General features: G+C 42.8%; 1 protein-coding gene across 12 annotated transcripts in view; it reads right to left on the reverse strand.

Annotated features, from left to right (window-relative positions):
* The window catches only part of ANK3 (ankyrin 3), a 347448-nt gene that overhangs the window by 151223 nt on the left and 182757 nt on the right, over positions 1-13468 (reverse strand). Inside the window, exon 1 of one of the 12 annotated variants that reach the window (XM_063406080.1) lies at positions 3414-4471. The exons of the other annotated variants lie outside the window; for them this stretch is intronic. Within the exon in view, the coding sequence (XP_063262150.1) occupies positions 3414-3449 (36 nt within the window). The 5' untranslated portion in view covers positions 3450-4471. Of the gene's footprint in view, positions 1-3413; positions 4472-13468 lie in introns of those variants that run through there. 12 annotated transcript variants of the gene reach the window in all.

Here is a 13468-nt window from a genome sequence, read left to right on the forward strand (position 1 = left end):
TGATGAGGCAAGACTTGCAAAACAGCCATAAACTTGCTGCTGGAGAGTTCTGGAGGCCAGTTAGAGCTGTCACATGAGGTCTGTCACAGCAGATCACCTCAGGAGAGCCTGTAGCATTCACAGAACCAGCTGTCCTGACACCTCTTTGTAGATCTGCTGTGAAATAGATGGACCCTTGTACAGTGAACTAAGCAACCAAAGGATTCAAACAGCCTCCTAGAGCCAAAGACTGACTGAGATAATTTGGTGGTTCAGGAGGAAAAATACCAACCTAGCACTTCCCAAACTCACGAGGGCAATTTCACGCAGGAGAGTTAACAGTCCTCCAATGCAGGAGCAGAGCAACCTGCCAGGAAACAATTTTAATCTTGGCCTGGAGATGCATGGGACCTACTGGGGAATACCATCAGGGAATACTTAAGGCTGTGCTGACTAAGCCACGTCCTTCTAGAGGAGTTGCAATTCCCTGCTGACCACAGCCTGCCATAGCCTGTTTTCCATCCCAGCCTGCTGTCGTGGCTCCGACCCAATAACTCCAGGCCCCCTTTGTATCCCACCACACCTCTGTAAACCACACAGAGCAAGCCAGAGCAGGTGTTCCACACATCTGTTACTGCTGGAAACGTGGAGGAGATCATGCCCCTCTCTCCAGGCATGGTGCCATGGACATGGCCTGCAGGGAGCCGTGGGGCTGGGCACGGGAGAGCCCCCAGCCTCCACCCTCCCTGCACTCCCCTTCCCCTCCTCTGCCATCACTGCACACTGGCATCCACTGCTGTCAATCTGTGAAGTGGCATGGAAAGTCCTGTCACAGCATTTGTTGGGGCTGTCTGGATGAAACGTGCTCAGTGGGGTGCACAGCAAATGTAAATTAGTTTACAAGTGTTCTGTCCCTCACGCCACGTGCTCCGGGTTTGAGGACGAGCTCAGATTCCAACAGGAAAAGTGCTTTTTCCAGCCCAAGCACCAAAATCTGTGAGCAAAAAATCAGAGCCCTGCATCTATTATTTAAATTTTAAACCCTTAAAACCCTTTTAAAGGGTTTAAAACCCTTAGGTCCTGTCTTAACTTTAAATACAAAGTTCTCTTCTAAAGCAGAAGAAGGAATCTAAATCACTTCTGGGTCAAGGGCAGGACCAGCATTTTCAGACACAAACAGGTTGAAAACAGTGACAGTGAGAACCACCTTAGCTGTATGGGATCTTTGAGATCAACACAGGGAGAAAGAAAACAGAGTTCAGCTTCATTCCAAGAGAAAACGACCAAACAGACAGATAAATCACTGCAGATCAGGTGATGCCATTTTCACACGGTGACTTTTCAGTTACAGAACTGAACTAGTGTTTTTATTGTGCATTAGAGAGCCAGGCTTCGGCAGAACCACCACAAGGAATTGAATATCTCAGGAGAGACTTCAATTTTTTGAACAAAAATACAAACAGCAGAAGTGTTTTAATACTCTACCTCACCTTAACCAGATTAGTTAATTTATTTTAATCCAAAAATTATCACTTCCTCTTAGCATCAAAATGAAGTCTGTTTGAAAAACACATGATAGTTTAATCAAATATAATGGTATAATCCTGATGAATTAAAACTTTCCAAACTGGCCCAAAAGACTTTCCTCTTACTATATTTAACAGACACAGATTTAAAACTTGTTTTTAGGGCTACCACTAAAATGAAGATCAATTTATTACAGAAATAAGCTACAACCAACCACATCAGCCCTATAGAGTGAATCTCCCCAAGCATTTGATGACAGAATGGGCATCACTGTGCAATGTTAAAGTATCACTCCTGAACAGCAAATCTACAGCAAAACAGCTGTGAAGTAGAGCTTGTTTCTCTCCTGTGCCTCAGATATGCAGGGCAGCCTCTGTAAGATTTATGTAAGGAATGAAAACAAAACTTTTCATAAAGATCAGCAGGCAAAAACTTTCTGAACACACGCACACTCTGCCCGCTCTCCACTGCTAAACTCCACTTAGAAGGCTGCTGTACCTTCCCCAAACAAGCAGAAAGAGCAGCTCCCATCCAGCTCGTACCAAACCCCTGTAAAGCAGAGTAAATACCCTTCTGGTGCGACAGAGAGGGGCAGAGCATCCTGCAGAGCAGCACATTGCCAGCGCCTCGCTCTGCTGTCCTGGGGCACACACAGACCGCAGGGACTCTGCCTGTCCTGGGCTGCTGAGGCTCAGATAAAGCATCAGCACAGATCCCTATCACCATGAAAATGGACACTACTGTGCTGGAAAACACGGAGTCAATAAAATTCTCGGGGCTGAGCTACAGAGAGTTTAATCAAGCACCATAAAACACCTGAATAACGAGAGCTTGTCTTACAGAAAATTACTTCACAAAAAAAATCCCCAGTAAATGTTTCCACAGTTTTGAAATTGCCAGTGGAAATAGGCTTATGAAAAGAACATCTTCACTAGAAAACAACCAAAGTTTTCAAAGAGGCTTTTTAGCAGAGAACAGCATCCAGTCCTGTGCTGACAACGAGTAAACAACAACATACACATTTAAGAGAACTCACTGCAGTATCTTTTTCAGAGCACAAAGCTATTGCTGACATGGAAATTAGGTAGTAAATGGCTGTGCTCTGGCATCAGTAGTATCTCTAACTAAAAAAATATTGCAAGTAATTGAAGTTTCCACAAAGCTTGGCACTCATCAGTGCTAAAAACACAAATCCACTTTCCTGGGAACTTGTTTTTTTAATTCTGCAGTAGAGTAGTCTACAGAACTGTTTTGGCTTTGTGGTTTTTAACTGATGTGAACAACCCAAGCCATTGAAGATCCTCTGAATCTAATTCATGGAGTACAGGGATGTCCTCCCTCACCTGAGGAATTTTTAAATCCCACAGGGAGCACCTTGAAGGTCACTGGGACTCTCTCAGAGTGAGAGTGAGACGGGTGCCTCCTTACAGGGCTAGCACACTACTGGCACTACAGCTGGCTCCTCTGTAAGTTTAATTCACCTGTGGATTGTTAGTAGAAGAGGCGTGTTATTTGAAAAATACACCTAAAAGCACAGATTTTAAACTTTTTTTCTAAATAGACTAGACTGGCTAAAAGACTTCAATTGTTACAAATAACTTAAGGCCCTGATCACAGAACACAAGGTTACAAAATGTTTGTGCAATTTAATCAGAGTCTTCTACAGAGTGTTCTGAACACAATTTAGCCACGGGCAAGACAGAACAAATAATTGCAATATTCTATTTGACTGCCACCTCAGCCTATACCATAATCCAGCCATCAGAAAACAAAACACACCAAAGAATCTGAAACGTACCTCTTGCTACATCCAGCTTTGCCTCAAACAATCAAAGACTTAATTAAAACACTAACACAAGAAACTCGATATGCAGATTTCACTCATTTCAGAATCCCCAAATGCTTACTTGTTCTGGAAAGCATTCTCCCTCTTCCACTGCCATTTTCTGTGGCCAGATATGAAACCTGATGACTCAATTAGTTAACACTTTGGACACTGCACCATTGCTAAAAATAGCTGCCTCAGGAAGTGCTTTTCTTTTTTTTTTTTCTTTTTTTTTTTTAGGAACTAAGCACGGTCACTTGTTGCACTTCCCTTGGCGATTTAAATGGCAAAGGACAAGTGATTAGAAGACTATTAAGTTAGTGACAGCGTGTCCCAGGATTCCTGGCTCACTTACCATATTTGCTGCCTCCAATCATTCCCCGTGTATGTAATCATGATCTGTGGAATACCCAAAATAGCTGCAGCATCAGCTGATCAGAAAACCACTGCTGCTTGGAATCACTCATGGAACGAGCTTTTGTCATTCTGCTTATCAGCTCTTTCTAATGCAGACTACTTTGAACTATTTCTAAAGGCAACAATAACATCATTTTACACTCCGTGTGTTTTGAATACCACATATGCCTGCCTCCCACTCCATGGTAATTTTATATTTATTCAGATTTTCTGATGACTAATTATGATAGGTTTGTGCCGCTGGTTCTAGGGGCTATTTTCCTGAACTAAAAGGCTGTTTTCTGTGTACTTCAAGTTCCTAAACTAGAGAGATTAAAAGCAATACCAGGGCAAAATAACTTTGCTTCAGAGGGAAGCCCAGAGAGAGGTTCCTGATTTTAGTAAAGGAGACCTCTTCCTATTCAATGGGATATAATATACCATCAGCAACAGGAATTTTCTTCGTGCTTCTCCACAGTTACTTACACGAGGAATGGCTTTGAAGAGTGCCCACCTTCTGAGAAAGGAAGCACTGAAATCTCTCCAGTGCACCACAAGCTCCTGCACAGCACGCCCTGCACTTGCCAGTCACACATCTCACCTCACAGGTGCTGGGAACAGATATTCACAGGAGAACAGCAAAGGGGAAAAGGAGGAAAAGAGTCATGGACTAATACCTTGGTCAGACAAGACAGGCCTAATGTCTCACTGGAGACACGTTGATGAAAGGAAATTAGCTGTATGTACAATACTATTGGGATAATTTAAATTTTCCAGAAATACATCTCCGTGTTTGCATCAATTGGAGCACAGCTGCCAGGCAGGAGCTCTGCACTCTCAAGTTTAAACACCAAACTTGTTGCCAGTCATCTTTGTAGATATCTCTGTATTCAGAAGGTGCAAAATTCGAGGCTCTGGTGCACCAGCCACGCACTCAGGTGGATCTGGCTTGAAAACACTTCATTAATGTCACTGATGAGAAGACTTCATAAAGAACTACCCTGTGTTCCTGCACATTTTTGCTGATGGCATGATAGGATTCGTAAGACCCACTTCTGCCACTGACTAAATACAGAGATGCCTACAGCTGTCTGTAGGTGGAGGAGCCTCCCAGCTCAATTTAAGTACAAAAGGGTGGCCAAGCCAGTTTAAATGAATTTACCTCACTGACATATCCACACAGAGCTCCCTGTAGCAGAGATTTCAATCACTGCCCCACAGCTACCTCAGCAATGCTGTTACTGCAAGCCATCCCACAAAACAAAGGATCCTGAGTATTCAATTTCTAAAACTGAGTTTTGATTTAGCATTACTATTAGTGTTGAGGGCTGAGAATTGTAATTTCAAGACAATAAATGCAAACATCCCAGTTCTAGAAAGCCAAGATCACCAAGGATTACTATCCATTGCCTGAATTTTTGTTTCTAACTGAAGAGAGCTGGCTCTGAATAAAGCCCAGGCACCTAAATAACTTTCTTCTGCCTTTGAAAAGGTGCTTGAGAACAAGGAGAAAGGAAATATGATAATTTCTGTAATAGGATTCAAGGGAATAACATGAAATTTAAAACTTGCCAAATAGATCTCTTTTGTGGGTGAAAGGATTAAATTGGGCAGTTTTACAGAAAGCCATAAAATCCCTGCAGCAGACCAAGCCCACTGTGGGGTGGTGCCCCCAGCCCTGGACTGCAGCCTTCTGACATGAACTGGCAACCCCAAAGCCAAGCTGGCAGTGGAGAAAGAACATTTTTAGGGACAGGGATTCCCCCCAGGCTCTGCTGTTTTGCTGGTGCACCCTGTTCCTCAGGCAGCCCAGGGCGTGGGCAGTGCCAGCCTGGTCTGGGTGCCAGCCTGGTCTGGGTGCCAGCCTGCTCCCTCCTGAAGCTCCCCTGACACCGCTCTCCCCACGCACTGCCTGCTCATTTATTCTGCTATGGATACTTTGCTTTTCCAGTCGCTGGCTCTTGGCTTTTCGAGTTCACATCAGTGTGATGGCACCAGTGGATGACTGACCCAGGCCACTGCCTATTAACCTCCACAAAACCAGCCTGGTTCAGGCTGTGACATTCCCACAAGAGCGGTTGTCCAATTCTCTCCCCATTAATTTTAAAATAGCAACGATCAGAATTACAAAAGAGAAGCACAAAGAAAAATTAAAATCTGCCAGCACCAAAAAATCATCTCAGCACATTCACATCCATCAATTCAGCTCTGATTACTGACTGCCATAAATCATAGTGACACTGTATTTTCTTTTTAACCTTGTGAATCCGTTTTAGAGCGTTCAGTATGATTTCTCACATGCATGCTATTAACAAAGGGTAATAACAGAAAAGCTCAATACTAATGGCAAAATCAATTTCTTATAGATTTTGGGTAAAATTTCCAGGATTCTTTTATTACTTTGCAACCTGAATTACATGATCTGCAAATTCCTATAGTAATTCTTAGCTTAGGAAAAAGAAAGGGCCGTGGATACAATCATGTAATTAGTAGATACACGAGGAAAAGAAGTCTCACCAATCAATCTCCTCCCCTCTTTGAAAAATAAAAAGAAGCAACAAAACCCCTTTACAATCTCATTAAAATGGCAGATTTGGTACAGATGGAGAGTTCTTTTAAACAGAATAGTGGAAATGTCCTTTTACATTATCACTATGCTGCTCCCCAGCCAGATGGAGTGCTTATGATTACTGGCTTGGAAGTGACTTGCAAACAAAGCAACACATGGCAGAATCCAGCAGAAAGAAAAACATGGTTTGACATGAGATGCAAAACAATACAAATATCTCTCCAAGAAAGGGAAAGGCAAGCTGAAATAGTTTTAACCATAATCTGGAGTAACTGGTCCAGATTTTGCAAGGAGAATTTGTTTTTTTCTGAAACTGTAGTGGATGACATTTCAGACAGTTCAGAAAAAATGGAGAGCCAGTTGAAGCCCACCAGTGCAGGGGATTTATGTCTCTGTGGTATTTCAGAAAGCAAATGGTTGACAAATAGTAGCAGTATGGATGTGTGTTTATGCAACTTACACCTATGAAGGGCACTTAGTTTTAAAAATTTCTTATATCAGAGAAACCAATGGTAGTATCTGAGATATTTATTTATTTATATAAAAAATGTTTTCTAGTCATTAAAATAATGGCTAATGTGTGCCCCAGATGAGACTTTTGAACAGAAGTTAAAGTGCACACCTCTGTGCATAACTAACAGGCTTTTACAAAGCTACTACCAAGATAAAATTTGCTTACACTTAAAATGCATTTACTTATTTATACTTCAACTGTTGAAATTGTTGGCACACAGAATGTGCAGCCACAGGAACAAAATTCAGAGTTATAAAATGTCAGAAGGATCTGTGTAAATTGTGTATGACTTTTTTTTTTTTTGAATGTCTGTTCAACCACCATTCGTCATGTAAATATTATACTGCCATTTAAATTATGCCAGATCAGATCATCTGCTAAAACATCCACAGAATTAGAAATCTATAGCCAGAAGCATACATTCTCTTTCAATAATGCATAAAAATATCAAACATAAAATGAGGATAGGAAAACGATACTCCAAACATTAAATAAGTTGAAGGCACTAAGTCCTATACTTTTTTCCCCAAAAAATCCACCATATGTTCCTGTGCAGTCTACTGCTCTTGAATAGAAAATATTGACCGAATCTGTAAATCTTTTAGTTTACTTTTCTTGCTTCACTTTGACAAGGATATCAGCTATCACACAGAATTAAAGCCAGCAAATTCCATAACTTCTGCTAGAAGATAGTTAAAAATTTCCCTTTAAAGGCTTTCCTAATGAGTGAACAGGAAGCCTGTGGTCTCATCCTATTCTTCTTCAGCAGCACATAAGATCAAACCTCAAAGACTGAACTGCAGTCACTTGTAAAGGACAGCCTGCAGTAATTTTTCAGAAGTCTCCAAACCCTTGCCAACAGCACACCTCAAAGCCAGCCCTGCCATGGCCTGTGAAACTGAGCCCTTTACAGAGGTTCAAAGAGCCTGTGGAAGACACCGAGGCACTGCAGTGTTTACTCTGCCAGGACCCACAGCACTGCAGTGTTTACTCTGCCAGGACCCACAGCACTGCAGTGTTTACTCTGCCAGGACCCACAGCACTGCAGTGTTTACTCTGCCAGGACCCACAGCAGGTCCCGTTTCCTCACCCTCAGCACTCCCCAGAGCACGCCTGCATTTTCAATAGCAAGGCAAAGGGCTCCTGGGATGAGGGACTAAAATATACAATACATGCAAGGTATGAGCGGTATGCCCACGGCATCTGATCCACAAATCCGCTCCAAGTTCCTTTTTTGAACCCTGCATTGTTCCCTGAGGATATCACAGTGGATTTTATGTTTCCAGTCTGCCCTCATCAACTCCAGCTTTGTGAAAGGCAATTTTTGTTTCATTTTCATCCATTACCTGCAGTTTTCATGCCCAAGCTCCAAAGCTCCTTTGACTTCCATAGGACTAAAACATAACCTTGTCCCTTGGGAATAGGAAGAACTGTGACCAGCTGGAATATAAACTGTTAGGTAAACCCAGAAAAAGGGACCATAACTCAATCACAGCTCCCACCACTGAGACTTCAGCAATTTCTCTTCCTTCATCAATAGACTCAACACAGAAAATCATCTTCTACCTGTATTGTGGAGAAGTGTGATTTTGCAAAACCACTGCCACTGTATCACAGAAATGCCACAATTGTCTCAGTAAGTATTATCTTAACCTCCAGTTCCATAAATGTGTGAAAATAGGGGTTAAGAGAATACTTATCAAGGCAACTTCTTGCTGTCAAGATCGCTCTACCCTCTTCAGATCATAAAGAACTAAAGAGAACAACAGAGCTTCATTATATCATCCTGAAAACACCAAGAGAAGCAGCTTCAGTGAAGCCAAGCAAAAGCCCTTGGCTTTATTAAGATCTCTTTCCCTCCCACTGATCACCCTAGAGGACATTCATGTCATTGATTTGCTCTGGACAGCACCTTTGGAAAATACCGAGGTAATAAAGCTGCAAACTGGAAGAAGTGTTTACATAAGCATCGTGATGTCACATGATTGACTCCCCAGCAAATTGACTTGACACTATCATGCTTGAAAAGTAACCAGTAAAAGCCAATTAGGAAGGCAAAAAACCAAAAGGCAGAGACTCCAGGCAGCCCTGTGTTTAGTCAAAGTACAAACCTCACATGAACTCTCATGGAGATGAGGGGAAGAGCAAGGGCAAAGATCTATATATGGAAAGCACAAGGAGACACGGTATCAGATCCTCCTATATCATCTTGAAACATTGCTGAAGTTGCTGAAGTTTGCAATTTCTCTGCTGATTAATCAGATGCCTTGTTGCATGCCATGCATCTTGTTCCAAGTCATACTGAAAACTGGGATTTTGTACAAGCTGAGGGCAGCAGCTGCCTTGCTCCTTCTCTGACACACCTGATTGATGCAGAGGATTCCAGAAAGAAGAGATTCCTTGGATATAGGAATTCACTAAATGTAGGACTTCTATTCGTTAACAGAATACAACACTGGTGCACCTGTATGGTGGCTGTTGATTGGTCTCTCTCAAGGTTGCTTTTTCTTGTTTTTGTTCTTCTTTCTTGCTTCTTCTTTTTTTTGTTCTTTGTTCACCTCTTTCCAAAATTCTGTCTGGAACTTTAGTTCCGATCTGCATTTGGGATCTCGAGGCAAACTGATTATTAGAGAGCTGCTGGCTCTTTGTTAATTAAAGCTGCAAGTTATGCAGCAGTGATGCTTTGCCAAGTTGATAAGATACGTAGCTATTTCTGGAATGCATTCCCCCCGTGTTCTGGGTTTTTGACCGGTCTCACCTAGGTGAAGTCTTTGCTGGCTGTGGAACTTGAACCGGTGTTGTCCCTGCTGTCCTGCAGCTGTAGGGTGACGCTGGCCCTGGGCCCTGGGTCCTCGTCTGTCCGGCTGACGTTTCAAAGTCGGCAACTGCTGAGTCTGTTCTTATCTTCTAAGGGTAGAGTTTTTGTCTTCTTCTGAGGGTCCATGGCTGTTCGGATAAGTTCGGGCGCCACTTCTCAAGGTTGCTTTTTCCCTGAGATTTTTCCTTGGGGTTGCTGGCCCACAAGGTAATAAGGGTCGTCCCAGGGTTGCTGTTCCCTGGGAGTTTCCCCTGGGTTGCTGTTCCCAGAGGTAATACGGTTTTCTGTCTTCTCTTTGCCCTGGGTGTTACACACTGAAGCCAGAGGCAGAGACGACAAACTGAGTCCGCCGGTGCACATTTCCAAGGTTGTATATTTTTCATTATCTCAGTCTTTTTACAGCTCTGCCAGGCCTCCCTGGCAGGGTACCTTATCTTAGTTCTTTCTCAGCTCTGCAAGGCATCTTCAGCAGAGCAGGACACGCGGCAGACTGGGCGGATCAGAGAGCCCCGTACCTTATGTACAGTTCCCTTGACCCAACCACTGTCCGAGACGTATTTTTTATTTACAAAATTTTGCCAATGCCTATTACCTATACTAACATGTCAGTTCTACTCTAAACCAATCTCTAAAACCCAACTCAGCACAAGATGGGGGACGAGAACAAGAACAAGGAAGACAGGGGCCACTCCCCAATTCCTCCATCTTGTCTCTTCAGCCCCATATGCTAAGAATCCTAATTTCTATATTTACATTCTACAACAAACCATCCACTACTTATTTCAAATTCTTAGGATTTGTGATTCTTTCTTCATGTGAGCATTCACTTCCATGGATAGAAGCTCGAATCAGAGTCCTTCTGGGCTCTGTGGGAGGCTGGCTGACCCCCCTGTACAGATCCCAGACCCCCCTGTACAGCCCCCTTATTCTCCAGGGCTGTCAGAGGGATCCTCTGGACTCCAACAGGTCTCCATGGGCATGTGAACACATCCACAAGCCCAAAAAAATCACATGCAAATCTTATTATTTCACCACAGCACAGGAAAACAATGAGCAGTTCAGAAATAGCTTTTTCATCTTTTTAAGAATATAAAAAAATTAGTTGAAATTGTTGGAGGAATGTTATATAAAATATACCATCCATTTGTATATGGCATCCATGTGACAAGAAGTTGGCTCAGGCTCGCTCTCAGCCTGGATGGTATTTCTAGCAATTTTCAATATTCCATGACTGCCAGAAGCAAAGAATTAATCATTAAGATTCATGGTGACAACAGCAAAGTATTTCATCGTGAAGCTGAGTTAAGCACCAGGAATGTGGCTGTTGGCAAATTAGCCCTTCCAAACACTCCCTCTCTCTCTGTTGTCTATCTCTCAGGCTTTTTCAGAACATAACCGCGATATGGAGCCACCAAGCTGCCAGATGGCTTCAGAATGTTCAGACATGACTTCTGCACAGAAAAAGACATTTCTATCATGGAATATATTCCAAAGGCAGCAGCATCTGGGACACTGACAACTGACTGTCTGCAAGACCTTGGCCAAAAGACCCCCAACCCACAATTAAGATATTTAACTATGTACCTTGATTCTGGTTCCTCCTCAAGGACCTTTTAAAGGAACAATTCACATGAAAGCAGAAGGAGGCTTTGCTAAAAGAGAAATTACAGTAACAATAGACAAGTGTATCCACTCAGCAGCACACATGAAGGTGTCCAATGCTCTGGGAAACCAGCACAACTGAGTACAGTTCTAATTTAGTGGCTAAGTTTCATTTCTAGATGGAGTAGGGCAGTATTCAATAAAAGGAAAAATGGAAACACTAAACTAACTATAACTAATCCCATGAGTCCATTCCCAAATGCAATCGAGACAACTCAGTGAAGCAATATTATGACCAAGGCTTTTGAACATTGAGCACTTAGGCTGCAACTCCAATGAACAGACTATGGGCAGATTATTACACTGTAAAATTATGTGCAGGCACAAGGTAAAACTTTCATGAGAAGGCTAACATGACAGTAGCTTGCCCAGCATTTCTAATATGTGCAGAGTTAGATTAAAAAACAGAATAAAAATACAAAATTGGTCGGAAGTGAACAAAGACAACTGTGGATGAAGGTAGACAAAGGGAGGTCCTGAAACCACACCTATCCCTATTTCCAGTGATTCTGTCACTCACTGGGGTATCAGAGCCCCTCTGCAGGCAAGCCACACTCAGGGGCAGTCACAGTGGGAGATGCCACTGAACACAGGCCCTGGGCAGGTAAAATCTACCTGAGCCTGCATGGGAGGCTCAGGTGGATTTATCTGGATCTATCTCTACTGCATGGGAGCACCTGCTGCTCCCACAGGACCTCAGGGCTGCTTTCCAGGACTCCGCCAGGACTGAGGGACCTCTCACCCTTTATCAGTCAGCATTTCAAAGCACTCCTAAAATTTCTTCAAATTACACTTTGGAAGGACTTTCCAGGAAAAGTGCAAGTTTGAAATTTCTCATAATCGTTATAATGATGCAAACCCAAGATGTTACCCAAAGAAAAATAAGTGAATGTAACTGTGGTTGATTTCAGCATCACTCACAAGTTATCCCCAATCTCAGTATTAACACAGCTCAATTGCTATGACACAAACTAGTCACTAAGAGCCAAAGGACTGCTGTAGAGTCATTCACAGTTACATGTTCCCAGTTAAAAAGTTAACCTGTATTTCTTGTGCAGAATGACTAAAATCTAGTTTTACCCTCCAGTTAAGTTCTCCAGTCAGCAGGTTCCTCCCTATCAACTTCCTTTTCCAAGACACTATTATTTTCAAAGAAAGTGTGAATCAAGGGGAAGGCACCAGGAGTTACACACTCTGAAATGAACTGTTACCCTTAAACACAGTAACAGCAAAATCTCAAATTATTTCCTCTTACTGAGCCTTCACTCTGAGCTCTCCAATGGCACAGAATCAAGGCATGGACAATTTATAAAGCAAGAGATATAAACTCACTGAATTTCCAGCTTCTTACAGGTTCAGTGTTCTGACCTGGTACAAAACTACCTCTCAGAAACTCTACACTGAAATGTCTGGGGAGCAAACACAAGCAACTCCCATTACCTCTTCCTCCCAAATATTAGGTAGGCAGTCACACTGGACTCGTATTGCCTCAACTTTGTTATTGCAACAGGGCTAACACTGAGAGCAGAGCTTTCCAAACACACTGGGAGCATTCAGATGTAATAACCTCAAGATGTCTTACACCAGGAAGGAGTAAACATTCTTCTGCATTGGGGTTATGCAGGAATTTCCCTAAAACAGAGGAAAATTAGCAAAATGAATAAAAAAAAAATTATCTCATCAAGATCATTTCTGACACGCTGCTGGGGAATGAGGACAGCTGTGCAAACTGCATTCCAAACAGGACTTCTATTTGTCAGCACAGATGTATAAAAACATCTCTCAGCTCTCACTGGAGTGCTGGCAGCTTGGCTAAACATTGATGCTGTCCCTGGAGCGCTGCTACTGATTCTGTGTGTGTCACACACATGAGAGGCTGGCCACAGCTAGGACAGATGCTTTCTGAAGCTGCATTACAACTACAAAGAAGGGAAAATGGCAGCTTCAGAGACTGCACCCATCCTCATATGGCTCCCCTGGAAAAAGGATGGCAGGGCAAGAGGAAGCTGCAGCGTGTGTAACTCCTGAAGTCAGGCTGAGCTTTCCAGAGGCACAGGAATTCCACCCTGGGTTATACCAGGGTCTAGTGCAATACTTTCCAGCTACAGAGCAGGCATTTAAAGCTACAAAACAAACCCTTTAGTTTACAGTAAAGCAGTTCTAGTTCAGAAATGCAGG

This window comes from Prinia subflava, chromosome 9 (assembly GCF_021018805.1).
Source record: "Prinia subflava isolate CZ2003 ecotype Zambia chromosome 9, Cam_Psub_1.2, whole genome shotgun sequence".
In the NCBI taxonomy this organism is placed as follows: Eukaryota; Metazoa; Chordata; class Aves; order Passeriformes; family Cisticolidae; genus Prinia; species Prinia subflava.